Source organism: Elephantulus edwardii, unplaced genomic scaffold (assembly GCF_000299155.1).
Source record: "Elephantulus edwardii isolate Elephantulus edwardi_28Jun2011 unplaced genomic scaffold, EleEdw1.0 scaffold00098, whole genome shotgun sequence".
NCBI classification, from domain to species: domain Eukaryota; kingdom Metazoa; phylum Chordata; class Mammalia; order Macroscelidea; family Macroscelididae; genus Elephantulus; species Elephantulus edwardii.
This window is the reverse complement of record NW_006399848.1, coordinates 8,106,763-8,134,649: the sequence shown is the minus strand read 5'-3', so window position 1 is coordinate 8,134,649 and position 27,887 is coordinate 8,106,763. Positions and strand designations below refer to the sequence as shown.

Below are 27,887 nucleotides of genomic sequence, written 5' to 3'. Positions count from 1 at the left end.
AAGTGGCTGATCATAACACCAGTGACCATCCTAATGATTGTTCTCATCCAAGGCTGTTGACATACTCTCTGTTTCACATATTCTGTCTTCCTTAGATTTCCACACAAAACATAGTTTGAAAAGAGAAAAACACAAACGTCTTCTATACAATACACACATTTTCTTTTAAAATTCTAATAATGTAAGCAGATGCTATTCCAACTACCTTGTTATTGCTAAGGATGGAAAGAGATTAAATTAAATAGAACTCAGTTGATTTTACTCATGTTAGAAAAGGCTGGTGGTTTCAGAACTACTGAGTTCCCTTACTCTTACCTTTCATTCTCTCATATCTTCTCTAAGCTTAAGTATTGGGTCTATGATACAGTGTTAAATATGAACATAAAACAATTAAAAGCATATCATTGACTTGCTTCTGTGGAAGGGAGCTTTGGTGGCCTAGTAAGTAAGAAGTTGTGCTACCAACCCAACAGCAGGAAGTTGGAATCCACCAGCTGCTCCATGGAGAAAAATGGACAGTCTCCTCACATATGCCATTTACAGCCTCTAAAAATCTGTTGGAGGGTCAGTTATGAGTCAGTGCTAACTAAAAGACAATAAGAAAAAGCAGAGAGAGATAAATAGACAGATAGACAGACAGGTAGCTAGATTGACATTGTTGAGTTGTTGACTACCATTTATTTAGTCAGAACGGACCCATAGCTGACCTTTCAGTGGGTTTTCAGAGGCAGTTAATCTCACAGGAGGAGATTTCCCATCCTTCTCCAATGGAGCATGTGGTGGATTTGAACTGAGTGTCTTCAGGAGTGTAGTGCAGTTTTTTACCACTAGGCCACTAGATAGATAAACAGGTAAATAGATGCTACAATGTGGGAGAAAGTAAGCATGAGTAAAGATGATTCATCTGAATGAGATGCAGCATCCCCAGTTAGAAAATTGATACTCTAAATATGGAGCCTATTGCCTGTACTTTCTATATCACTTCATCCTTCTTGTGTCCTGTTGTTGTAAGGTGCTTTCAAGTCCAAGCAGACCAATAGTGACCCTATGAAAAGTAGATCTGTACCCTCCCCTGACTTGTGCCGTCTTCATCTCAGATATACTTGATTTCATTGTTAGTCACTATGTCAATCCATCTTGCTAAGGGTCTTCCTCTCTCTCAATGATCCTCCATATTTTCAAGCAAGGTGTCTTTTCCCAAGAACTGGAACTTTCTAACAACATACACAAAGTATGTGATATGGAGTTTCATCACTCTTGCCTCCAAGTTGCACCTCAGTTTCACTTTCTCCAACACAGACCTATTTGTTCTCTTGGCAGTCCATTGGATGCTCAATAATCTTCTCCAATACCACAACTCAAAGACAGTGACTCTTCTGTCATCCATTGTCCAACTTTCAGGTACATAACAAGTAATTGAAAAGATCACAGATTAGATTAGACACCCCTTAGTCTTTACATTGACATTGTTGCTCCTTAGAATTTCTTGTGTCCTATAGTCATAGACAAATCCCACTGCTTTCAAGACAAATTTGACTCATAATGGCCCTCCATTGGATTTCCACAGCTGTAAATCTTTATATGGGAGAAAATCTCCCACTGTTGCACCATAGAGCACTTGGTAGATTCAAACATCTGACCTTATGTTAGCAGCCTAACATGTTACCTGCTGTGTACAGTCAACACTCTTGGTAACAGCAGCCAGGAAATCAAGAGACGAATTGCATTGGGAAAGTCAGCTCTGAGGGACCTTGCAAGAGTACTGAAGAGCAACAACATCAGGCTGGAGACTAAGGTGCGCCTGATCCAGACTATAGTCTTCTCAATTACGTGTTATGTATCAGAGAGTTGGACAGTGAATAGGGTTGATAGAAAGAGAATTGATGCCTTTGAGCTTTGGTGCTGGAGAAGAGTGTTGAATATACCATGGACTGCTAGTAGAACAAACAGGTTTGTCCTGGAGAAGGTGAAGTCGGAATGCTCCTTGGAGTCAAGGATTCTGAAGCTTCGTCTGACATACTTTGGGCATGTTTAAAGGAGGGACTGGTCCTTGGAGAGGGACATCATATTTGGCAGGGTAGAGGGGCGGCGCAGGAGAGGAAGACCTTCAATGAAATGGATCAATTCTGTGAGTGGAGTGGTGGGAATGAGTGCGTTTGAGATGGCTAGGTTGGCACAGGATAGAACGGCATAGAGCTCTTGTACATAGGGTCTCTATGAGTCGCAAGCGACTCGATGGCACATAACAACAACAACAACAACATCAGAGATTATTAAGGAAGCATCTCTCCTAGACACAAGAGAGAACTGCTAGATCAAAAATGCTCTTTATTTTGCCACTTTTAGATATTTCACTTTTTTTTTCAAATAATGTAAGAAATCTCAAAGATTAGTGAAGGATGCTGAAGATACTTATGCATATTTATAGAATTCCTTTCCATTAATTCTAAAGTAAAAATTCAGTGTATAAACATTTCATCATTCTTGGTAATTAATCTTTTTACCAAATAATATTAAATGCCTTCTTTGGCATTTCATTTCTGTAGCAGGAGAAATTTTTATTTTTATTTTTTTCCCATTTCTGCATTTTCATACAAATCCTATAAGACATTTTATTCTTGTTTCAGATTGAGTCAGTATTAGAAATGTAAGTTTTGGTTTCTTAAAGTGATTAACATGTTGCAATACAAAACACAAATCAATTAAAAGTGTATAATTAGTTTGCTTATATGGAAGGAAAAGTAAGTGATGCTTATGTGTTTCTCTAAAACATCTCCACAATCCACCACATACCATTCCGTACATGCACTGTAAGACTGCAGATGGTGAAAAAAAATCTTGGGTTCCACTCTATCTACTGCTTACCACCTGCTTTTGGACTTTAGGACAAGTCAATGGAAGAGCAGACCAAAAAATTTGTACAATAGTTAGGGAAGACACAAAAAACCAGCAAGTCAGAAAGCTGGATTCTCTACCTCTAATTACATTTTTAATAAAGTATTTCATTACAAAATCTGTGAAGAGTAGAGTTCTAGACTTTGATTATCTGTGACTATAAAAGATTTCTTTAGTATTTTGTCATGCCTCTTTATTCTCTTCTTTAATTATTGTCTAAACTGTCTACATTTACAAAGTGGAAAAACTTTGGAGTTATTCCTGAAGGTTGTCAGCATTTGAAAGAAGTTTATTATTATTCCCTGGGTAAACAAAAGTATTTTCTTCCCCTTAATATTGCAGATCCTGTCACAAAGCCCGTGGTGCAGATTCAACCATCCTCTGGGGCAGTGGAGTATGTGGGGAACATGACCCTCACATGCCTGGTGGAAGGTGGTACCCGGCTGGTTTACCAGTGGCTGAAAAATGGGAAACCTGTCCACAGCAGCTCCTCCTACTTCTTTTCTCCTCAAAATGAGACTCTTCATATTACTCCAGTGACTAAAGGGGACATTGGAAATTATAGTTGTCTAGTGAAGAACCCTGTCAGTGAGCTAGAAAGTGACATCATCACACCCACCATATATTGTAAGTTGCTTTTCACCTATTTATGAGTTTTCTTCTGAGAAGGTCTCCCAGAAATAGTTATGGGAAATTCCAACATTAATTGTGCTGTTGTTGTTTGTTGTTGTTGTTGTTGTTATGTTCCTTCGAGTCACTTGCGACTCATAGCGACCCTATATACAACAGCCTAAACCCTGCTCTATCCTGTGCCAATCGCACTGCCTCTGACACACCCATCTGATTATCCCTTGGGATTTTATCAATTTAGTGGTTCGGTTCTAGTTCATGCTTGGAAAAAGTAGTGGATCAGTAAAAGAGAGGAAGACCTTCAACAGGAGGGATTGACAGAGTGACTGCAGCCATGAGCTTGTGCATTGAGGTTGTGTGGATGCCGCAGGATACAGCAAGGTTTCAGTCATAAAGTTGCTATGAATCATAGTCAACCCATTGACACCTAATGCCAACACAACTCATTCTAATCATGCTTTCTAAGCACTGTCTTGTCACAAAGTGTGTCTATCAGTACAACCCTATTTTCTGAGTATCAAGTTAAGTAATGGCCAAGATAAATTCTGTAAAACAATCCACTTTGTGACCTCGTTTCTTGGGGTCCCTCTAATTATTGTATCATTTTCCCCAGTATATTCTGCTCCATAGCACCATCTCTAATATGTTAAATATTTCATTCTCATTTCATCGTAGCCTAAGTTGTCTCAAGCTCTATACTAATGAACTATATAATGGGTTGTATAACATATTACTACAAGAAACCGAAACTATACATGATGGGATGTTTTATCACTTCCCAGACTTCTGCCCACTAGGATATCAGTAGCACCCTCCTCCCCACTGCAACAAACAAAAATATCTGTAGACATCAAGAAATTTCCTTTAGGGAGCAAAACCTTTTTCCTTTGGGAATGAATAGTTGATCATGTTAGAAAGTCTTATTTTTAATTACCAAAGTATTCTTGCAATAGCTGATTTACAAAGAATCTGAGGACCTTTGTCTTACAAAGCCCCTTCTTATCTCTATGGCCTGAAAGTATTTCAGCTGTTGGCTCATAACAAGAGAATTGAGTCTATTATATTTCTCCACCTACTCATCAGATACATCTGCATATGATTGGAGAGGAAGTGCTTATCTATGAGACAGACCAAAATGGGAAATCTGGTCTGTCATTATCATGTGACCTTAAGAAAATTCCTTACTTGTTCTGAGTCTTGTTTGTAAAATATGAATTAGAACCACTGTGCCATATTTGTTGTTGTGGGCTATCAATTTGATTCCAACTTGTAATGACACCAACAGACAGGAAACACTGCTCCATAGCATTTCCAAAGCTGTATGTGATATGTAAACAGCCACATTTTCCTCCCACAGAGAGGTTGGCAGGGTCATGCTACTGACCTTTTGGTTAGCAGACAAATTCTTAGCTACTGATCCACGGGATTCTTCCTCATCTTATATATTATCATGGTTAAGTGAAGTATTGGGTGAAAAACAGCCAATGACTGGCGCAAAGCAAGCATTCAGTGAATGGATGTCATCTTTCTTGTCAATATATCTGCACTCTGTTTTCTTTATTAGAAACAAATGAGTTGTTTTGAAGAAAATATTATGTGTTTGGGGGGAAGTACCAGCATATGTATATAATGCAGCCTCTCCAAACCAAATAAGCTTTAAAAGTAAAACTGAGCACTATAGTAGCATGATGCAGGTATAAATGGAAGTTTTATTTAAATAAGGAAAATAAATTTAGGAAAACAGAATCATTGGATTCTAAAACTAAAAGCTAACATATTTTTGTAGAAGACAGGAAGTGTGTGCAGTAAAATGTACATAGTGTGTAAGGAGATTCCCTGCCAACCCAAAGGCAAGTGGTTTGCATCCACTAGCAGTTCCACAGGAGAATGAGAGGCAGTCTCCTCCCATGTGATCTACAGCCTCTGAAAATCAACTAGAGGATCAGTTATGAATCGATTCCAACTCAATGACAAGGATTCGAGTTTGAGTTGAGAATATCACAGGTATCTAAGAAGTGTTCAAAGTGGCATAATGGTTAAGAAGAGGAGCTTTGGTGCCAGAAAACCTAGATTAAAATCCTGGTGCCATACTTCTCTGGGCATCAGTTCTTTCTCAACTTCACTTAATGAAGTTGATAGGAGAGTCCACTTCATAGAACTAATGTGAGAATTAAATCTCTTAGGAGTGAGTCAGGGATGCATCCTGTCCGCATACCTTTTCAATCTGTATGCAGAACAGATCATCTGGGCTTTACAAGGAGGACTGTGGCATTAAGATTGGAGGAAGACTCATTAGCAACCTATGATATGCAGATGACACAACCTTGCTTGCTGAAACTGAAGAAGACCTGAAGCACTTGCTGCAAAAGGGCAAGGAATGTAGTCTTCAATATGGATTGAAGCTCAACTTCAAGAAGACAAAGATTCTCACTGCTGAACCAATTGGCAGCATCATAATAGATGGAGAAAAGATTGAGGTTGTTAGCAATTACAGCTTGCTCCAATCCACAATCAACACTCTTAACACTAGCAGTCAGGAAATCAAAAGACAAACTGCACTGGGGATATCTGCTGTCATGGACCTCTCCGGAGTGCTAAAGAGCAACGATGTCAGTCTAAATACAAAGATACAACCAGGCCATGGTCTTCTCAATTACTTATTATGCTTCAGAGAGTTACACAATGACTAAGGATTATGGAAGAAGAATAGATGCCTTTGAGTTGTGGTGCGGGAAAAGAGTCTTTAACATACCATGGACTGCCAAGAAAACAAATCAGTCTGTCTTGGGGAGGGCGAAATCAAGTCTCTCCTTGGAGGCTAGGATTTTGAAGCTCCACCTCACTTACATAGGTCGATATACATTGCAGGGAACTCAACAGCACATAACAACAATAACATACTATGACAGATTTGGAAGCAAGAGTGGCATCCACTTCTTAAACAACATGCCCCCAGAAATTCTATGAACTTGGATAAATGTTGATAGTTGTAGAGGGGCTTCAGGCCTTTAATCATAGGATCTCTATAAGTTGTGCTGAATTCGAAGGCAATCAACAAAAAACAACATATATAAATTATTTAGGATAGTGATTGGCATGTGCTGTTTCTATGAGTTGCTATTGAATTGATTTCAACTCATAGAAACCCCAAGTGACAAAGTAGAACTACCCAATAGAGCTTCCTGTGCTACAATATTTATGGTAGTAAATCACTAGGTCTTTTCTTCTGTGCAGCAACTGGGGTCAGGGGCAAGGATTTGAACCATCAGCCTTTCTGTTAGCAGCTAAATGCCTAACCATTGTACTACCAGGATTCTTGACTGGCTTATGTAAGCATCAGATAAATATTAACACATTATTATCACAACATTATTATTATGAAAATTCAGAGGCTAGAAACATCCCTAGCTAGAAAGAGGTTTTCTTGAAGAAAGCTATATTTGAGGTTAGCTTTGAAAAAATAACTCAGACTTCATTGAGTGGTATTGTCTGGGAAAACCAATCTGTGCAATGGGCAGAGCAGAAGCCAAGACAGAACAGAGATGAAAGCAGGCAGTAAACATCCAATTAAGATAAAATTCAAGACACAGAAAAGTGAGTGGTAGATAGATGGTAATATAAACCAGTTGTTACCAATCACATAACATAAAAATAGTCCAATAACGTTTATTTAATCACTTTTCTTGCTGTCACTACTTTAAAGTGATACATTTGCTTTTTAGTATTTTATTGAAGTCCCTGGAAGCTGACATGCCCAATGCAATGCATGATTTGATTTCTATACTGCTTCTTCTAGAGACATTAATTGTGGATTCAAGTAAAATGAAATCATTGATAGCTTCAGTCTTTTCTCTATTTATAGTCATGTTACTTATTGAACATCACATTACAGATTAGGCTGTGCCTAATTCAAGCCAGGGTATTTTCACTTGTTTCATATACATGTGAAAAATGGAAGAAAAAAAGGAAGACCAAAGAATTTGCCTTTGAATTGTGGTGTTGGTCACAATTACGGAATAATCTGTAAACTCTCCAAGAATAGGCAGATCTATCTTGGAAAAAGCACAGGTAGGTTAGTCCTTAGAAGCAAGAGTGAGACTCCCTAACATGTATCTGGGGACAAGTTATAAAGAAGGACCAAACTCAGAAAAAGGATGCTATTCTTATCAGTGAGAGAGAAGATACCTCGGGATATGTGCTGACACATTGACTGTAACAATGGGTTTAAGGGCAGCATAGATTGTGACTATGGTGTGGGATGTTTTTGTTATGAGCCATCAAGTTGACAATTACTTATAGCAACCCTATCAACAACAGATCTGAGCTCAAATATCTTTATCATCCTCAACTTTTGAGTCCATTGTTACAGACACTGTATTAGTTCATCTCATTGAGGGTCTTTCTCTCCTTACTAACCCTCCACCTTTTCAAGCATGATGTGTTGTTCTAAGAAAAAGCCTCTCCTAATAACATATGTGAACATATATGTCCAAAATATGTGAGATGAAGTTTACTAGCTTTACTTCCAAAGAGTACTCTGCTTGCACTTTCTCCAAGATATATCTGTTTGTTCTTTTGGCAGTCCATAGATATTCAGCACTCTTCTTCAACACCGCAATTCAAGTGTGTTGATGCGTCTTCTCTTATCCTTATTTATTGTCCAGTCTCAGATGCAAGTGATTGGAAAAACTGTGGCTTGAATAAGGTACACCTTGGTCTTTAAACTGACATCATTGCTCTTCAGGACTTTGGAGAGGTCCCTAACAGCAGACTTTTCCAGTGGTAAACATCTCTCAGTCTCCAAACTGTTGGTACCAAGGGTGTTGTCTGTGGATCCAAGCAAGATGAAATAATTGAAAATTTCAATCTTTTCTCCAACTATCATAATGTTGCCTAATGGTCCAATGGTCAGGATTTTTATTTTCTTGATATTGAGATTTCATCCATACTGAAGGATGTAACTTTTGATCCTCTGCATCAAGAACTTCAGATCTTTCTTTCTACAAGCAAGGTTGTGTTATCTGCATAATGAGTCTTTCTCCAATCCTAATGCCACATTCATCTTCATAGAATCCAGCTTCTCTAATGATTTGTTCAGTATACAATTAAGTAGGTATGGAGAGATGATACAGCCCTGACACACACATTTCTCTATTTTAAACCATGCAGTGTTCCCTTGCTATGTTTGGACAGCAACTTCTTGGTGTAGGTATGTTGTTGTTGTTGTTGTTATGTGCCGTCGAGTCGCCTGCGACTCATAGCGACCCTATGTACAACAGCCCTAAACTCCACTCTGGTGTAGGTATAGATTTCATATAAACATAATTAAGTGTTCTGGAATTTACATCATCTCAAGGTTACTTATAGCTTGTTCTGATGCATGCAATATAATACCTTTACACAGTCAATAAAACACATATGGATAGTCTCTGCTTTCTGCAAAGATCCATCTGCCATCAGAAATAATATCCCTGTCGCCATGGCCTCTTCTAAGCCCAGCTTGAACTTCTGGTAGTTCTTTCTCAGTATACTCTTCTAGCCATTTCTAGATAATCTTCAACAATACTTTGCTTGCATTTGATAATAATTATGTTCTATAATTGCCACATTTTGTTGGATCTCCTTTCTTGGGCATGGGGATAAATCTAGATCTCTTCCAGTCAGTTGACAGGTCTTTAAAATTTCCTGGCACAGACTGGTGAGCATTTTCTGGGCTACATCTGTTAATTGGAAAATCTCAATTGGTATCCCCTCAATTCCAGGGGCCTTATTTTTTGTCAATGCCTTCAATACAGCTTGAACTTTTTCCTTCAAAACCGTTGTCTTTTAATCATATGCTACTTCCTGAAATATTTCAGTGCCAACCAATTCTTTTTTGTACCATGACTCAGTGTATTCCTTCCACATTCTTTTTTTATCATTTTTTAAAATTAATTTTAATGAAAATTTACAGAGACTTTGGATTTCCATTCATTCATTGTTGCACTTTTCTCCCTACCCACCCCCCCACCTCAATTCACTCTTCTCTTTGAAAGTGGAAGAAAAGTTCCCCCATTATTTTACAATCCCTCCCCCCCTCCCCGGTCTACTCCACTATGCAGCCTTCATTCTGGATTCCTATCATGACAATAATACCTAATCACATATCCCTTTTAAACAGTTTTCTCCCTTGCCTGTTTCAATGTAGTATACATTATTTATCCCATCTTTCTCAGTCTCCCCCCAACCCTGATGTCAGTCCCATTTTACAACAGTGGCACTATGCAGTATTTGTCCCTTTGTGATTGAGATATTTCACTCAGCATAATGTCCTTCAGAGTCACCCATTTTGAATAATATTGCATGAGTTCTTTGTTTTTCAATGCAGTGTAGTATTCCATTGTGTCAATATACCACAGCTTTTCTATCCATTTGTTTGTTGATGGCACTTAAGTTGTTTCCAACTCCTTGCTATTGTGAACAAAGCCACGATAAACATGGGTGTGCATATATCTGCTTGGGTGGCAATTACGGTCTCTTTGAGGTATATTCCCAGTAGTGGAATTGCTGGGTCAAATGGTATTTCTATTTGCAACTTTTTGAGAAAGCGCCACACTGCCTTCCACATGGTTGCACCATTTTACACTCCCACCAACAGTGAATAAGGGTTCCAGTTTCTCCACAACCTTGCCAGCATTTGTTGCTTGCTGTTCTGTTAACTTTTGCTATTCTGACTGGGGTGAGATGATATCTCATAGTTGTTTTGATTTGCATCTCTCTTAGAGCTAGGAATTTTGAACATTTCTTGATGTGCTTGTTGGCCATCTGAGTGCCTTCTATGGTGAAGTGTCTGTTCATATCCTGTGTCCGTTTTCAATTGGATTATTTATCTTTATCTTGTTGTGGAGCTCAAGTATTTTATAAATTCTAGATATCAGTCCCTTATCTGATATGTCATTACCAAATACTTCTTCCCAGTCTGTGGCTTCCCTTTTACCCTGTTGGAGAAGTTTTTAGATGTGCATAGGGATTTGATTCTTAGAAGGTCCCATTCATCTATTTTATCTTCTCCTGGTTGTAGGTTTTTCAGGATACTTGAAAGATTGTTTATGTTGTGGATTACAATTTCTAGAGTTCTTCAAATTTTTCTTTAATGAAGTTTATAGTCCTTGGTTTTAGTCCTAGGTCCATGAGTTACCTAAAGTTGGGTTTTGTGTATGGAGTGAGGTGTGAATCTTGCTTGAGTCTTATGCAGATACTTTTCCAATTTTGCCAACATCATTTGTTTTAAAGGCTATCATTTCCCCACTTAACTGATTTAATCTCCTTGTCAAAAATCAATTGACCATGGTAGGAAACTGCACTGCAATCCCAGAGGTGCGTGGTTCAAATCCACCAGATGCTCTGCTGAAGAAGGGGGAACAATCTGTACCAGTCAGATCCAATTTGACGGTGCACACATAAAAAGAATAAATAGATAAATAAATAAAAATTTTAAAAAATCAATTGACCATAGGTAGATGGGCTGATTTGCAAGTTCTCAATTCTATTCCATTGATCTATGTATCTGTCATTGTACCAATACCATGCTGTCTTAACCACCACAGCAGTGTAGTAGGATTTGAAATCAGGGAGTGAGATGCCTCCTACCTTTTTTCTATTTTTAAGGAGTGCTTTCCTTATTCGGAGTCTCTTTCCATTCCAAATCAAACTGGAGATTGCCTTTTCCATCTTGCTGAATAATTCCCCATTCTTTTGATGATTCCTGAATCATTAACATTTTTCCCCATAGCGTCTCTCAGTATTTCAACTAGAACTCTAATTTGTTTTTGTTATTTCAATTTGAGAAATGCTGAATGATTTCTTCCTTTTTTTATTCTCCAACCCCAATTCTTTGCATATTCCATTAAAATGCTTTGACTTGTCTTTCTGTGTTGTGCTTTGAAATCATTCATCTCTTTTACTTCACCCTCTATTCTCTTTGTTTTGGCTTCTCAACACAGTTGTGCAATTTTCAGAATCTTTTCTTACACCCATTTTAGTCTTTTCTTACTCCTCTGTCTTTATAACAACTTTTTGCTCTCTTTATGAATAATATCTTTGATGTCATTCCACAATTCACCTGGTGTTCGGCCCTTAGTATTTAATGCCTCAAACCTGTTCTTGAGATGATTTTTTTAAATTCAGGTAGGATAGATGTAAGGCCTTATTTTGGCTCTTCTGTACTTACTTTTGTTGTGTTCAACTTCAGTTTGAATTTGCATGTGAGTAATTGATAATCTGTTCCACAATCAGCACTTGGCCTGGTTTTAACTGCTGATTTTGAGCTTTTTCAGCGATTCTTCCGATTCCTGTGCAGTCTATCAAGTAAAGTCCGCGTAGTTGCCATCTGTGTTTCTTAAGGAAGATATTTGCTATGACTACATCACTGAATATACAAAATCAAATCAGTCCATCTCCAGCCTCGTTTCTCTCCCCAAGTTCATAAATTCCAACTCCAATCCTTCTACTTTGTTTCCAACTTTTACATTCTCACAGGATTTCTGTTGTATCTAGGGCCTCAATGTGTCAGAAACAACTCAGAACACTTAGCAACATCACTCTATTAGCCATACTGATTGGCTGGTTGGATGTTTTGTTGTTTTGGGACCATAGAAGTAAATAGAGCTGAAGACATATCAATTCCCTGGTTAGTTGATGTGACATCAACATATTTTCAGTCTTTTTTATTCTATCCAGACTAGGAATATGGGTCTTCATTGATGCTCTTAGCTCCCTTTCTTAGCCTGGCTACATTATGTTGTCATAATAAGATATTGGGAGCTTTGGTAGCTTATTGGTAAGGAATTGAGCTGCCAACCCAAAGAGGCTTGGCCTTGGTGAAATTCAGTACAATAACCCAGACAAAACTCACTTGGCTGGTCATGAATGTATATACCTCCAAGCTCCAGTTGTAAATAATAACCCTGTACCAACTGCATTTTTGTGTACAACATATGGCATTGCTGCAAAGAAGTAGCTCTAGTGATAAAACTTAAAAGGAAAAAAAAGGTCATTCATAGTAAATACTTACCATCTGCTCCCAAGCAGGATGTCAAACAGCACCATGATGTAAATTTAGGTACCGTTCACACCCAGCCATAAATTGTTAAAGAGAACAGATGATAGGTGAATTTACAAGTCATTTATTAAAGAGCCATTTATGAGACAAAGTATTAATTTCTACTGGGAATTCTCTCCAAAGGCAAGAATTAATCCATGATCCAAAGTTAAATTGAGGTTTCCTTCCTGCTTTTATTTTCAGTATCTGAGGGCACACTGGTTGAATCATTCCAAATGTGCTCAACTGGATTGTTCATTCACTTGAATTATATGCTAAGCTTTACCTCAGACTGGATTAATGGTAAGCTTGTAGAATTGATGAGAAAGGAAATAAAATTACGGCATTCACACTTCATGGTATGTGGTCAGACTATAAGCAGTACATAGATGTCAAGAGTATATTTCTGTGTGTGTGTGTGTGTGTGTGAATCATCTCTTATGATGATATGATAATCATGTGAGACATAACTATATATGTATTCATCCTCTAAAAGAATATTTCAAGATTTATTCTTAAAAGGAAAACTGTTGTACTAGAGCAATATCCACATACCCATAAAGAGGACCAGTTAATAAGATCATGCAGTGTAAAGATGGTCAAATATGCAATAAAATACATTGATTATTACTATATTTTAATGCTAATGTTGGAAGCAATGAATAAGGAGTCTGACTATAGAACAGACAATTGCTCATATACAAGTTCAAGTTGAAGCTGAATAAAATAAGTTCACAAGAGTCCAAGTTCAAGCTTAAGTACCTCTCTAAGAGTTTGGAGACGAACCAATAGATTTGATGAATTAAACATTAATGACCAAACACCAGGTGAGTTTTTAGATGGCATCAAGGAAATAATGTGTGAACAAACCAGAAGGTTGTTAAAAATACAGGGGAGAAGGCTCTATTCATCAATTTTATCCTATTCAGACTGTGCATTTCTGGCTGTCTTTGGCAGTCTCTTTATGCCATAGGGTAAGCCTTCTAAGCTTTGTCCCAGTTTGTCTTATATGAGCTTTATGGTTTGGGGCTTTACTTCCAGGTCTTCAATCCACCTTGAGTTGATTTTTTGTATGGTGTGAGACGTGGATCCTGTTTCAGCTTACTGCAGGTACCAGTCCTGTTTTGCAGTACCATTTGTTTAAGAGTTTGTCATTTCCCCATTTGATAGGTTTGATTTCCTTATCAAATATCAGTTGACTGTAGATATATGGGTCCATTTCTGGGTTGTCAATTCTGTTCCTTTGTTCTATATGCCTGTCATTGTACCAATACCATGTTGTTTTTGTTACTACTGCTGTGTTTGAGGTCAGGGAGTGCTATGTCGCCCACTTCATTTTTTGTTTTCAGAAGTACTTTGCTTATTCAAGGTCTATTTCTTCTCCAAATAAACTTGGCAATTTGCCTTTCAATCTCCTTGAAAACAGAGTTTGGTATCTGTACTGGGATTGTGTTGAACATATAGATTGCTTTTGGAAGGATTGTCATTTTCACAATATTGAGTTTTCCTATGCATGAACAGGGTTCATTTCCCCATTTATTTAGGTCTTTTATAGTGTCTTGCAGAAATGATCTAAAGTTTTCTTTGTATAGGTCTTTTGTATCTCTAGTTAGGTTCACTCCCAAGTATCTCAATTTGTAGTTGCCTATTGTAAACAGAATTGCTTTCTTAGTTTCCTTCTCTGCATTATTTTTGTTACTGTAAAGGAATCTCACAGATAGATAGATAGATAGATAGATAGATAGATAGATAGATAGATAGATAGATAGATAGATAGATGATAGATAGATGTCGATATCGTATCCTGCAACCTTGTAAACTGTTCCACTAAGTCTATCTTTTTGTTTTGGTTTGGTTTTTTGTTGTGTCCATAGGGCTTTCTCTGTACACTATCATATCTGCATATAGTGACAGTTTAAACTGTCTCTTTGCTGATTTGGATGCCTCTTATTTCCTTCTCTTGTCATATTGCCCTACCAAGTACTTCCAGTACAATACTGAATAGAAATGGTGATAGTGGGCATCTTTGTTGGGTCCCTGTTCACAAGGAAAATGCTTTTAGTCTTTCTCCATTGAGAATAACATTTGTTCTTGGTTTTGTATATATACTTTTCACTATGTTGAGGAAATTCCCCTCTATTCCAATTTTGCTGAGTGTCTTAATCAAGAAAGAATGTTAGATTTTATAAAATGCCTTTTTTATATCAATTGCAAAGATCATATGGTTCTTGTTATTTTCTTTCTTAATGTGGTGAATTACACTGATTTTTTCCCCTTATGTTAAACTATCCTTGCATACCTTTTATGACTCCCACTTGGTCATGATGAATTATTTCTTTTTTGTGCTTTTGTGTTCTCTTGGCTAGGAATCTGTCAAGGATTTTTGTGTCTATGTTCAAGAAAGATATTGGTCTGTAGTTTTCTTTTTTGGCAATGTTTTTGCCTGGTTTTGTATAGGGTTATGCTTGTTTCATAGAACGCCTTCTAAAGATTAAACCTCTGTGCTCATCAAAAACTTTTTCCAACAGTGAGAAAAGAAAGCCTACTGACTGGGAACATACACTTGGCTATACCATTTTGAACAAGGGCCTCATAACAAAAGTTTATAGAATACTCCTGGGCCTCCACAACAAAAAGACTGATAACCAATTACAAAATGGGCAAAAGACATGGAAAGATTTTTTTTTCTTAGAGGAAGACATTCAGGTGGCCAAGAGACACATGAAAAAATGCTCAAAATCAGTGCCAATAAGAGTGATGCAAATCAAAACCACAACGAAATACCATCTCACCCCAAAAACAGTGACAAAGGGCAGCAAGCAATAAATATTGGAGAGGATGTGGAGAGGTAAGAACTCTCATACATTGTTGTTGAGCTTAATAAAATGGGGCAACCACTCTGGAAGACAGTTTGGTGTTTTCTCAAAAAGTTGAGCATTAGAAACTCCATATGACCATGACCCAGCTATTCCACTGCTAGGAATATACTACAAGGAAATTAGAACTGACACACAAACGGAAATGTGTATACCAGTATTCATAACACCATTATTCACCATTGCAAGAACATAGAAACAGCTCAAATGTCCAACCACAGCCAAATATGTTGAAAAATTGTGGTACATTCATACAATGGAATACTGTGCAGCACTTAGAAGCAACAATTTTGAAAAATACTACATAACTTGGGAGAGGATGGAGAGTATTATACTGAGTGAACTAGCATAGTCTCATAAGGGCAAATACTGTATCAGACCATTACTGTAAAAAATAGAAGGACAACTAGTAAAACATGTACAGGAACTCAAGGAGAGGAGATTGGAAGGGGTGAGAATATTTAAGGGTTTCTAGAGAAACAAAACTTGTGGTATGGATTTCTCTCAAGGAAATGGCTCATACATTCTTAGAGGCTAGCAAGTCCATAAGTTAGAGGCCAGCATCACTGCTTCTCCTGGTTCACATCGTTATGGGAGGTAACAAATGTATTATGCCAAGCAATATGGCAGTGTTGTTGATCATGTAAAGTATTAATAACAAAACAGAACACCAGGAATGAATAAATAAAGAGGTAAAGCAGGGGCCTGAGCAGTTTAAAGAACTGAAATGCTGAACCCAGCTTCCCTGTGCCTTTGAAAATTGAAAATTCCCAGGAGCAAATCACAGAGAATTCTATGTAAATGAGGCTAAGTTCTTTCTATTGAAAACCTTCTGCTTCACTCAGGAGGGAGGGGTTGGCAAATACAATACAAGAATCTTGTGCTTAAGGTTTGCCTTAGTGTTTACCCCTGTAAACATCTAAAGTCTGCCTTAGTGCTTCAGGGTGAATTCCAGCTAGTATCTGTGCCCCCCCCTTATATCTTGATACAGCATTTGGTTTATTATAAATATTTAGTATGAAATTTGGCTTCCCACATGGCAGGACACTGGCTCAAGCCCAAATAACTGGAGATGATAAGTCAGATACAAGTATAGATGCAGTGACAGCAAAAGAGCTTTACAAGACCCCAAATATCAATGGGAAGACAGAGGCCTAAACTAAAAAGTGTGTTTCTATTACCCATCTCTTCATCAAACCTGTCTCGCTCAGCTTTCAGAACTCTAAGACTTCTGTTTTTTGCTGATTTGGGATCTAGCAGTTCCAATCCTCAGCTGGCTCTTCTCCTTGGTTTTATTCTACAGCCAGTGCCCTTCTGGTAGGACTTTTGCCTCCTGACATTTTATCAGTACTCACCACTGGAAGAGACCCTGCTCGTGCACAACCACAGAAGTCTTCAATATCTCAGATATCCTTTCAATGTCTAGAATAATATCTTGCACAAAAGAAGGACTTAACGTTGATTATGTTTTAGTGAGTGGGATTAATTTTTTTCATACTTAATATACTGCCTTGGAAGCAAGTGTGGCATCCACTTCCCAAACAATATGCCTCTGGAAACTCTATGAACTTTGATAAAAGGCAATAGCTATAGAAAGGCTTCAGGCCTTTTGTTAATAGAGTTTCTGAGTCATGCTCGACTCGACAGCAATCAACAACAATACACCACTTACTATATTTTATTATGGTCAAGTCAGAACCAACTCAGACCTGATTGGACCCCCCAGTGGGTATTCAGAGGTTGTAAATCACACAAGAGATTTTTCCATCTTTCTTCTGCTGTGGAACACCTGGTGGATTTTAACCACCTTCATCTCATTACTCACTAGGCCTCATGAGCTCTTTTACTATATAATGAAAATTCAAAGTAGGAGTGGGTTTGGTTTTGTTATAGTGGTCTCACCCGGAATCACACTACATCTTGAAAGAAGCAGTGAGGTATTTAGTACAACTGAGACAAAGAGACATCCATTTTTCTTCACATAAATCTCTATTTCCAGTTCCTAGTTATTTTAAGTTGAATGTACTAACTTTCCAATTTGCTTTCTTAAAAGCAAGGTGATTTCATATACCACCTTATTGTTGTTGGTTGCCTTTGAGTCAATGCCTACCCCATGTCTTGCAAAGTAGAACTGCTCTTGGCTGTTTTCCTAGCTGTGCCAGGCCCTTTCTTCTACAGTGCTACTGAATGAGTTCAAACCACTAACCAATATTTAGATTAGCAATCGAGCACAAACTCTGCACCATCTGCTGTTGTGTCCAGGTGCTGTTGAGTATGACTCAGCGCTTTTATGAAGCGTGCCCTGTGTCATCCTCATCATCTGCCACAGTAGAGCCAATTGTTAGAGTTACTGTGTCAGTCATTTTGTTCAGGGTACTCCCCTCCTTCGCTTTTCCAAGCATGATGTCTTTTTTCAAAGGCCTGGTCCCTTCTAACAACATACCCAAATGAAGTGTCACCATTCTTTCTCTAAGGAGCATACTGGCTCTACTCTCTCCAAGATGTTTATTCTTTCTCCTGGTTGTTGCTGTTGTTAAGTGCCGTTGAGTCGTAAGCGACACTATCAATGAAAGTCCTCAACAGTTGTGTGACTTTCATCCTTTCTCCTTGTTCACAGGATTTCCCAAGGCAAGCTATTTACGGAAGTGGATGCCACTCCTGCTTCCAATAGTACATGAAATATTTAATGCCCTTCCCCAGCACCACACTCAAAGGCATAGATTCTTCTTTTGTCATTTATATTCACTATCCAACTCTTAGACGCACATCAAGTAACTGAAAAACCATAGATTGTGTCAGGTGCATCTTAGTCTTTAAACTGACATTCTTGCTCTTCAGAACTTTGGAGAGGCCTCAGACTGCAGACTTTGCCAATGCAGCACATTTTGTTTATTTTCTGGCTGCTTGTACAGGTTTACTGATTATGGATTCAAGTAAAATTAACAAATTAACAATATCTACCTCTCCAGTGGTGCTTTGCTTATCTGTGGTCTATTTCCTTTCATGTAAAATTGGTGATTACTTTTACCATCTCTTTGATTAACTATTTAGCTGTTTGAATCAGGATTGCATTATATCCATAGATCACTTATGGCAGTACTGACATTTTCATAATGTTAAGTATTTCTATCCATAAACATGGTCTGTTTTTCTATTTATGTAGATCTCTTTCACATTTATGTAGGTTTCTTGTACTTTTTTTGTCATTTATACATTGTTGTTGTGTGCCTTCAATTCATAACTGACCCATAGTTGACCCTCTGGTGTGTTTTCAGGGAAGTTAATCACACTGGAGAAGATAGACCATCCTTCTCCCACTGAGCTGCTGGTGGATTTGTACCATGTGCCTTTGGGATTGCAGCACAGCTTCTTATCTCTAGGCCACCAGAGCTTTGGTTAGATTTAGTCTTGATCTTTTGGATGACTATAGTAAATGCTATTATTTTCCTTATTTCCTTTTCAAAGCTCACTTTGTTATATGGCTTACCAGTAAGGAGTTGCACTGCCAACTCACAGACATGGGATTTGAATCCAACAGGTTTGAATCCAGTAGGAGAAAGATGGGCAATCACTTCCTGTTAGATCTATTGCCTTTGAAAACCCACTGGAGGGTAAGCTATGAGTTTTAACTCGATGGTAGATAAAAACAGTAAATTCATTATGTAAAGATATTTGTTGTTGTTGATCTTGTACACCGCCACTTTGCTCAATTGATCAATTAGACCCACTAATTTTCTAGCTGCATCTTTCAGATTTTCTATATTGTAGAAAATATTGTTGTTCTTCGACAACATCCACATCCCCAAACTAATTGCCATAAGTAAAGCCACATCCTCTCAAACTTCTGCACTTACTTACTGGGTCCAAAGTCCATTGCCCTGACCACGTAAACCTCATAGAAATTTGTTTACTGTTCTAGGATTTATTAGAGAACTAAAATTCAGGTTAACAGCAAGATACAATACCTTAGTCCAAAGAGCTTCTCAATTAACAGCAAAATACAATTCCTAGTGCAGGAACTTCTGGCACTGAAAGGCATGTGCTGCATTTTGTAACTTCTTTTTTCTCCCTGTTGGTGGCATTCCATCAAATGCTGCTGACACTGCCCAATTTATGATAAGACTGTCTGATCTTCTTGTGGATAGACTAAGATGCCTTATTTGCATAAGGAAGAAATGGCTCGTTCTGTTTTGATGATGTAGGCAGGCCACTTGTTTGCAGAGCAGACAGAGTTGAGGCAGCTGAATCAAATTAAAAACAATGGTCTAGGGAAGTAAATCTTTGAGGAACAGACCCACCAAACTGCATATATGTTGAGCTATATCATCTGCAAATAGAGATTTACTTCCTTATGCCAGTTTAGGTGCCTTTTCTTCTCTTATTGCTCTGGTTAGGGTTTCCATTACAGTTCTGAATCACTCAAACTCACTGCGTTCAAGCTGAAACCTACTCATGGATGACCCACCAGGGTGTTTTCCAAGGCTGTAAATCACATGGGAGGAGATTTCTTATCCTTCTCCTGTGGTGCAGCTGATGGATTCAAACCACTTGCCTTTGGGTTGACAAGTGCAACTCCTTACCCACTAGGCCACTAGAGTGTTAATAAAGGGCATCCTTATCTGGTTCCCATTTGTAAAGAGAATTCCTACAGTCTCTCCATTGGCACTAATGTTGGTGTTGGTTTTGAATATGTGATCTTAATTATGTTGGGGAATTTCCCTTCTAATTCCATTTTCTGGATCATTTTTATCAGGAAAAGATACTGAGTCTTTTCAAATGCATTTTCTGCATTAATTGATAGGTTCTTGACGTTCTCTTCCTTTGTTCTGTTTGTGTGGTAGTTTATATTTTTTTTTGTTTTTATGTTGAATCATTTATGTTAAGGTATTTTTTCCAGAATAGCTTGCTTAAAATCTTGAATATTTATCAATACATCACTGAAAGTTTACTATCACAATCATGATTCCATTGTTCATAAGTTATACACTAACTTTAAAAATTTTCTGTTTTAGATAAGTTCAATTATATTTTAACTAGGTCTCATTGTAATAAATATAAACTAAAATTTTATTAGATCCTTATTTTTATTAGATCCCAGTTACTGGGAGTATACGTAAGGACTTGTACAATTCTATCACAAAGATTTCCCTAGGAAATTAAACTCTACTTAGCTCTTCTAGATTCAAAACTGTGTAATGATTACTTACTTAACTCTATTATTTATTTTCTGTATTAATGCAGATGGGCCTTATGGACTTCAAGTTAATTCTGATAAAGGGCTAAAAGTAGGAGAAGTGTTTACTGTTGACCTTGGAGAAGCCATCTTGTTTGATTGTTCTGCTGATTCTTATCCCCCTAATACCTACTCTTGGATCCAGAGGGCTGCCAATACCACACATGTCATTCAGCATGGGCCTCGCCTAGAAGTTGCATCCGAGAAAGTAGCCCAGAAGACAGTGGACTATGTGTGCTGTGCTTATAACAATGTTACTGGAAGGCAAGATGAAACTCATTTCACAGTTATCATCACTTCTATAGGTAAGTGTGACCTGAGAGAAAGTGATTCCAGTAACTTACAGATTTGTATTAACTTGCCCTTACCTTATTTTATGCTCATTGTTGTTGTGTTGTGTACTGTCAAGGTGCCTCTCCAGCGGGTTTTCAGAAGGAGTCAAGTGGAAAACACCGTGGGTTTATTCGGGCAATCTAAGAAACTTCTTTTCCTAAGTAAACAAAGCCATGGTTTCTGTGACTGGGCTTATGACATGCAAAATGGGATGGAGGAAAACTCAGATCTGTGGGACTATGAAGTAAAAGGAGAATTCACTACATTCTACATGTACTTTCTGCCTCTTTCTTGATCTTAAAAATAAAAGAGCACCAGTCTGCCATTCAGAGAGTTTATCTCTAATGTTGTATTAAGTGAGATGAATAAATCTCCATGAGTTAAAAGTCTGGATTTCTTACTACGTTTTTTACTTTCGCCCCTTCCCCCCCCCATTCCCCTTTTTTGGTATCCTTCCTGAGCTCCCCTTTATCTTTAATTGTTTAAATACTAGGAATTTGTGGAAACCTTCCATAGAAATCTCAATATTCTGGACTTGACAACAATTTTATAAATCTGTAAAAATTTACTTTGTGGAAATTCAGCAAAGATCTCAGTGTCCCGGACATGACACAGTTCTATAAGACACTAAAAACTTACTTCCTTTATGGGGAAAAAAAGTTAATTTCCAGAGAGGTTTTCAATCCCCTAAAGGTTATGAATCACTGCATAAAATTTTGTTGCCCACTAAATGTTCCTTCTCTTAAACTGTCTCTTCTCTTTCTATTCATTCTCCTGAGAGATTTTCCTCATTCCCATGCTTTCACATATGATATGTTGTTGCCAGGCTGCATCTCATAACAACTTTGCATATAACTGAACAAAACTCCACACAGCCCTGGGCCATCCTCACAGTCAATGCTGTCTTTGAGCCCACCATTGCAACCATTGTGTCAGTCTTTCTCATTAAGGGTCTTTATCTTCTGGCAACTCTGTGCTTTACCAAGGGACCTCTGATGAACTAGTGAGTAGGAGTTTCACTGCCACATCCACCAGCTGCTCTCTGAGAGAAAGATGGGCAGTCTACTCCCATGTGATTTACAGACTTTGTAAATATGCTGGAGGGTCTGTTATGAGTTGGTTCCACTTTGAAGTAATGAGTTAGCATTTCTTTGACACTTTAACAAGCGTGATGTCCTTGTCAAAGGATTAGCCCCTCCTAATAACATCTCCAAAATATGAGACATTAAGTCTCACAATCTGGATTTCTAAGGAGCATTCTAGTGCACCTCTAAGAGAGATGTGTTTCTTATTATGGAAATCTGTGGTATGTCTCATATTCTTCACCAGAAGCATCAATTCTTCCCAGGTCTTCATTATATTCCGTTTCACTGGACATATTTCTCCCTCAATGCTGTTGAGGCAAGATTGACTCATAGCTAAATCTCCATTCTGTTCTCAAGGTTGTAAATCACATGGAAGAAGATTGCATATTTTTCTCCCTTGGAGTTAATGGTGGATTCACCAGAGAAGTAAGGTCTTGGTTATCTGCACAACTCCCTATGAACTAAGAAATTCAAAATAGCTTGGAACCAGGTACACTTTAGACCTATAAGTGACATCTTTGCTCTTTTAACACTTTTAAGAGGTTCTTTGGCACAGATTTGTCCAAAGCAATATGTCATTTGATTCCTTTATTGTTTATCCCAAGAATGTTGATTTTAGACTCAGGTAAAATTAATTTCTTGACAAATTTATCTTTTCTCTGTTTATCATAATATTAGTTATTGGTTCAATTGTTAGAATTTTTCAGTTTTTTTTATATTAAGAAGTAATCCATACTAAAGGCTATATACTCATTGATTTCAAACTTTCTCTTTCAACAAGTATAATCTGGTCATTTGCATGTTGCAAATTGTTAGTCTTCCTCCAATCCTAACACCACACTTTTCTTCACATAGTCCAACTTCTCAGATTATTTTCTCAGCAAACTAAAGCAATTTAAAAATATCTTTATCAAGATCTTTCTAAAGTATGATATTAAGGATATTGCTTAATAATATTTGCATTTCACTAGATTACCCTTCTGTGAAATAGGTACAAATATGGATCTCTTCTAGCCTTTTGGCCATGTAACTTCTTTCCAAATTTGTTAGTACAGAGAAGTGAGCATCTCTAGCTGCCTCTGACTTTTGAAACAATTCATTTGATAGTCAATCAATTTCTGGAGCTTTGTTTTCACCGATGTCTTCAGTGCACCTTTACTACTTCTTGCAGTATCATATAATAACTACCTACTGAAAAGCATCAGCAAATAATTTTTGTAATGTTGTTTGTTGTTAGGTATCATCAAGTTGAGTAGTCCTCATAGCAGCCTGATGAACAGCTGACCTTGCTGTATCCTGTGCCATCCTCATCATCTCCAAGACACTTGAGCCCATTGTGCTGAAGACACTGTGTCAACCAATCTTGTTGGGGATCTTCCTTTCCTTCGTTGACCCTCCATCTTTCAAGCATGATGACACTTTTTTGTTATAGTGACTATATACACCTTCAATCTTGTTTAATGCTTTCTTCATCATCCAACACTTTACCCATCAAACTCTACACTGCTATAATTGAAGCTTGACAATTTTTGTGTAGTTATTTTAACTTAAAAAGTGCTGAGCTTGTTCTGCCCTTTTGTTTTTCTAACTTCAATTCTTTATGTAATCCATTATCCTATTTTAGCTTTTCTTCTTCAGCTACCCTTTGAAATAATCTGTTTCATTCTCTTACTTTGTCATTTCTTCTCTTTTCTTTAATTTCTCTACATTCTGAAACTCCATTTAGACCACAGCTTTTTGATCTAGGTAGAGGATTCATATGAACATAATTGAGTGTTCTAGGATTCCCATTCCTTTCATTGTTAGCCATAGCTTGCTATAATCCACACAATCATCCATGCCTTTGCATAAAAAATGGAACACAAACATTTTTATGGTAATCTCTGCTTTGAGCCAGGATCCATCTGACATCTGCAATGATATCCCTGGTGCCAAGACTTCTTCTAAACCCAACTTGAACTTCCAGCAGTTCTGTCTCAATGTACTATTATAAGAATTTTGTATAATCTTCAGCAATATTTTGTTTGCATGTGATATTAATGATATTGTTCAATAATTAGCACATTCTGTTGGATCACCTTTCTTGGGAATGGAAATAAAACTGGATCTCTTCCAGTCAGTCAGCCAGTTAGCTGTCCTCCAGATTTCCTACCATAAACTGATGAACACGTTCAGGGCTGCATCACTTGGTTGAAACATGTCAATTGGTACCCCATTGGTTCCTAGACCCTTATTCTTTGACAATCCTTCTAATGCAGCTTAAACTTCTTCCTTCATTACCATTGCTCTTATTCACAGGGTACTTCTTGAAAATTTTCAGTGTGTAGTTCTTGGTACAGTAACTCTTTATTCCACCCATCTTTTCATTCCTCCTGGATCATTAAAGATTTTACCCATAGCATCTCTCAGAATTGCAACTTGGAGTTTGAAAGTGTTTTTCAGTTCTTTCAGCTTGAGCAATGCCAAGCAAGTTCTTCCCTTTTTATTCTCCAGCTCCAGCTCTTTGCATATTCCATTATAATACTTTGCTCTATCTTCTCAAGGTACCCTTTGAAATCATCTGTTTTGCTCTTTTAATTCAACATCTCTTCACTTTATTTTGGCATCTTGGTGCACTAGAGGAATTTTCATAGTTTCTTCTGACATTCACTTTTTTTTCCCTTCATTTTTGTAATGAATTTTTGCTCTCTTCATGGATTATATCTTGATGTCATCCCACAACTCCTCTGGTCTCTGATTGTTGGTGTTCAATACCTCAAAATTGATCTTAAAATGAGTTTAAATGCAAGTGGTGTAGCCTTAAGGTAGTATTTTGGTTCTTGTGGATTTGTTTTCATTTTCATCAGTTTCAATTTGTACTTACATATGAGTATTTGATGGTCTCAGATCCAGCTGAGCCACTGTCCATGCTAAATACCTCCATCCAGGTATCCATCCTGCTACTCCTCCACTGGCCTCCGCTGAGATCAGAAGAGGCTGTTTTACACCATGGTATTCATATAGCTATCGTCTTTACAATTTGCTGTTAGAGGTACAATACCTATCTGTGAGTTCTTTATATTGGAGGAATAATTTGCATGGAGGCCTACTGGTAAGGATTTGCACTCCCACTACAAAGACACTGGGTTTGAATCCACCAGCTGCTCCACAAGAGAAAGGTAGGCAGTCTCTTCTCAAGTAATTTACTGACTCTAAAACCCGCCAGAGCATCAGCTATGACTTTGCTCTGACTTGGCAGCGTGTAACAAAATAACTTTGTAGCCTAGATGTGTATATGCCTGCTTGTTTTAAAATTTGCTCCTTTTAGTACAGCACTTGCCATACTGAAAAGGTTGTTGGAAGTTTTATTAAATTTCTTACTCTGTGGTTTTAGTGATTGGTTTGTAAATTTGAATAAGATTTTCATTGACCTTAATTAATTTAACTTTTATTAATCTTTGTGTGTGTAAGGATACTATGGTATCACTGCCAGCATTGTACTTCAGGATAATTGTTGAAATATTCTTGATGATGAATGTGACATTATTCCTCTTTAGTTTGTCTGACATGGGAACCATAGGAGTTATCTTAATCAAAATTATCAATACTAGTCCATTTCAATTTACTAACACTTGAATATTGATCTTTGAACATTCCATTTCATTTTTTGTCAGCTTCAAATTTTCCTACAGTTATACTTCATAAACATGCCCACCCTGTTGATAACTTGAATACTGATGGCATAGCTTCCAGCATCACAACAGGCAAACAATCACAGTTCAACAAACTGGCATACAAATGTTGACATGCAAGATTGTTACATCCTGAGTCTGTATATCTAAAGTATTAAAACTGAATTCCCAGCTGCTTTCATAATGCCTCTATTTTGATGTATTAAAGACAGCTTATCGGTCTAGTCCATCAAAAGAGAGCCATATTTTTACCTCCAAAATTATTTTTCTTTCTGTGTTCCCTATTTAAATGAATTGTCTTACTATCTACCCATTTAGCAGAAAGCAGAACCCCATTCTAGAAGGGTCAGAGAGCTTTTTCTCTTCCTTTTGCTGTAATTGCTACTAATATTATTACTACTACTGTTTCTACTCTAACTGGGAAACCTGTAATGCTTAACATGATGAGATGCTAACCAAAAGTCAGAAGTTTTAATCCACCAACTTCTCCACAGGGGAAAATAAATGAGGCAGTTTGCCAGCCTTTTCTAAGATTTATAGCTTCAGAAACCTGGTGAACTCAACAAAGTGGTTTGATTTCATGCGACAATTGACATATGAAATTTGTAAAATATTTCATTTCACTAAGACATTTCAGATATTGAATTAGGATTTCATACACTTATCACACACAGGTGTGGCAAATGCCGGTTGAATGGCTTTCTTTTTCTCCTCCATAGTCTTTTTAGTTTATTTCAAAGCTTTTAACTAGCCACTAGGAATTACAAGATCATCACAAACCTATAGGTTAAGGAAAAGATGTACAGGAGATGGAATTTTCCAGGAATTCTTAAAGTTAAAGGTGTTCATGTTTGTGAAATCACCTCAATGCTTCGGAGTAATACAATGAAATATTTTTATATAATAAATGTTCTAGAATAGTGCTTGTCAACATCACCTTTTGTGATGAAAGAAATACATATCTATACCAGCCAAAATGGAAGTTACTAGCCTAATTTAGCTAGGGAGCATTTAAAATGTGATTATGGAGCAGAGCCAACTCAAAAGGCTGCCCTAAACCCAGCAGCTCTGTCGGCTCCGGAGAAGAAGTACCAAAATGCCACCCCAAATTCAGAGGCCTCCCATTGGCCTCAACAGAGAACCAAAAGGTCTCCTTAGACCCAGTGACCATAAAGGAGGCTGCTGCCCCAGTGGAGGCCCCTGCTGAGACTTTAGACTTCTGCTTTAGTGAACCCAACAGCAACAACAGAAACCTGGTGAACTCAACAGCCAGAGCAAGCCTGGCTGGATCACAGCCACTTAAAGTGAGGGATTACATCTCCCTGCTGCTAATGGATGACTAGCCAAGAAGACTGTGATAGGATTGTGGAACTGAGTGATTAGAAACTAGACTAACGTATCTCTTATTCACTGTGGATACATATGGTAGCTTTTTTTCCCAGTGCCTATGTGCCAGGAGAATATCTCACTCAAAAACTCATTGCCAGTTTTGGTGAGAATGATGAGAGAAAGATAAAGCTACCATAAATTTTTTTCCACCACCACTGGCAAAGAGTGGTTCTTGAGCATACTCAGTGCATGAGAATCTGCTTAAAATGTTTCTCAGAGAAAGAGCAAAAGTGATAAAGCTTAGTCTCACATTCCTTGGTCATGTTGCTAAGAGAGTCTTTGCTTGACACATCCTTGGACCCTGAGAACAACAGCAGACACTGACTGACTGGAAAGAAAAGCCTGTCAGACACAAATACCTCAGCTCTCATTACACAACACGGACCAACCTGCATGGCAAAACCATCCCTGCTACCACAACCAACACTGCCCTCTGGCATCACTGCGACCCATCACAGGATAATTAATTTTCTCAACTAGACAGTCACATCTTACACCAATATCATCAAACTAGAATCTTCAAGCTCTATAAACCCCATATTACAGCTCTTAAAATCTGCTTTATCAACAGTATCATAAAGATAAGGAACTGGCAGCTAACTACACAGACACAAGATAAAATGACCTGCTCATAACAAAAGATCATAACAAATTATAACTAATATGAAGAAGAATTGTAATCTCAAAACACTTAAT

General features: G+C 37.7%; 1 protein-coding gene across 1 annotated transcript in view; it reads left to right on the top strand.

Moving 5' to 3' along the window:
• The window catches only part of HEPACAM2 (HEPACAM family member 2), a 67,715-nt gene that overhangs the window by 11,231 nt on the left and 28,597 nt on the right, over positions 1 to 27,887 (top strand). The window contains exons 3-4 of the mRNA XM_006891497.1: positions 3,238 to 3,522; positions 20,722 to 21,018. Of these exons, the coding sequence (XP_006891559.1) occupies positions 3,238 to 3,522; positions 20,722 to 21,018 (582 nt within the window). The remainder of the gene's footprint in view (positions 1 to 3,237; positions 3,523 to 20,721; positions 21,019 to 27,887) is intronic.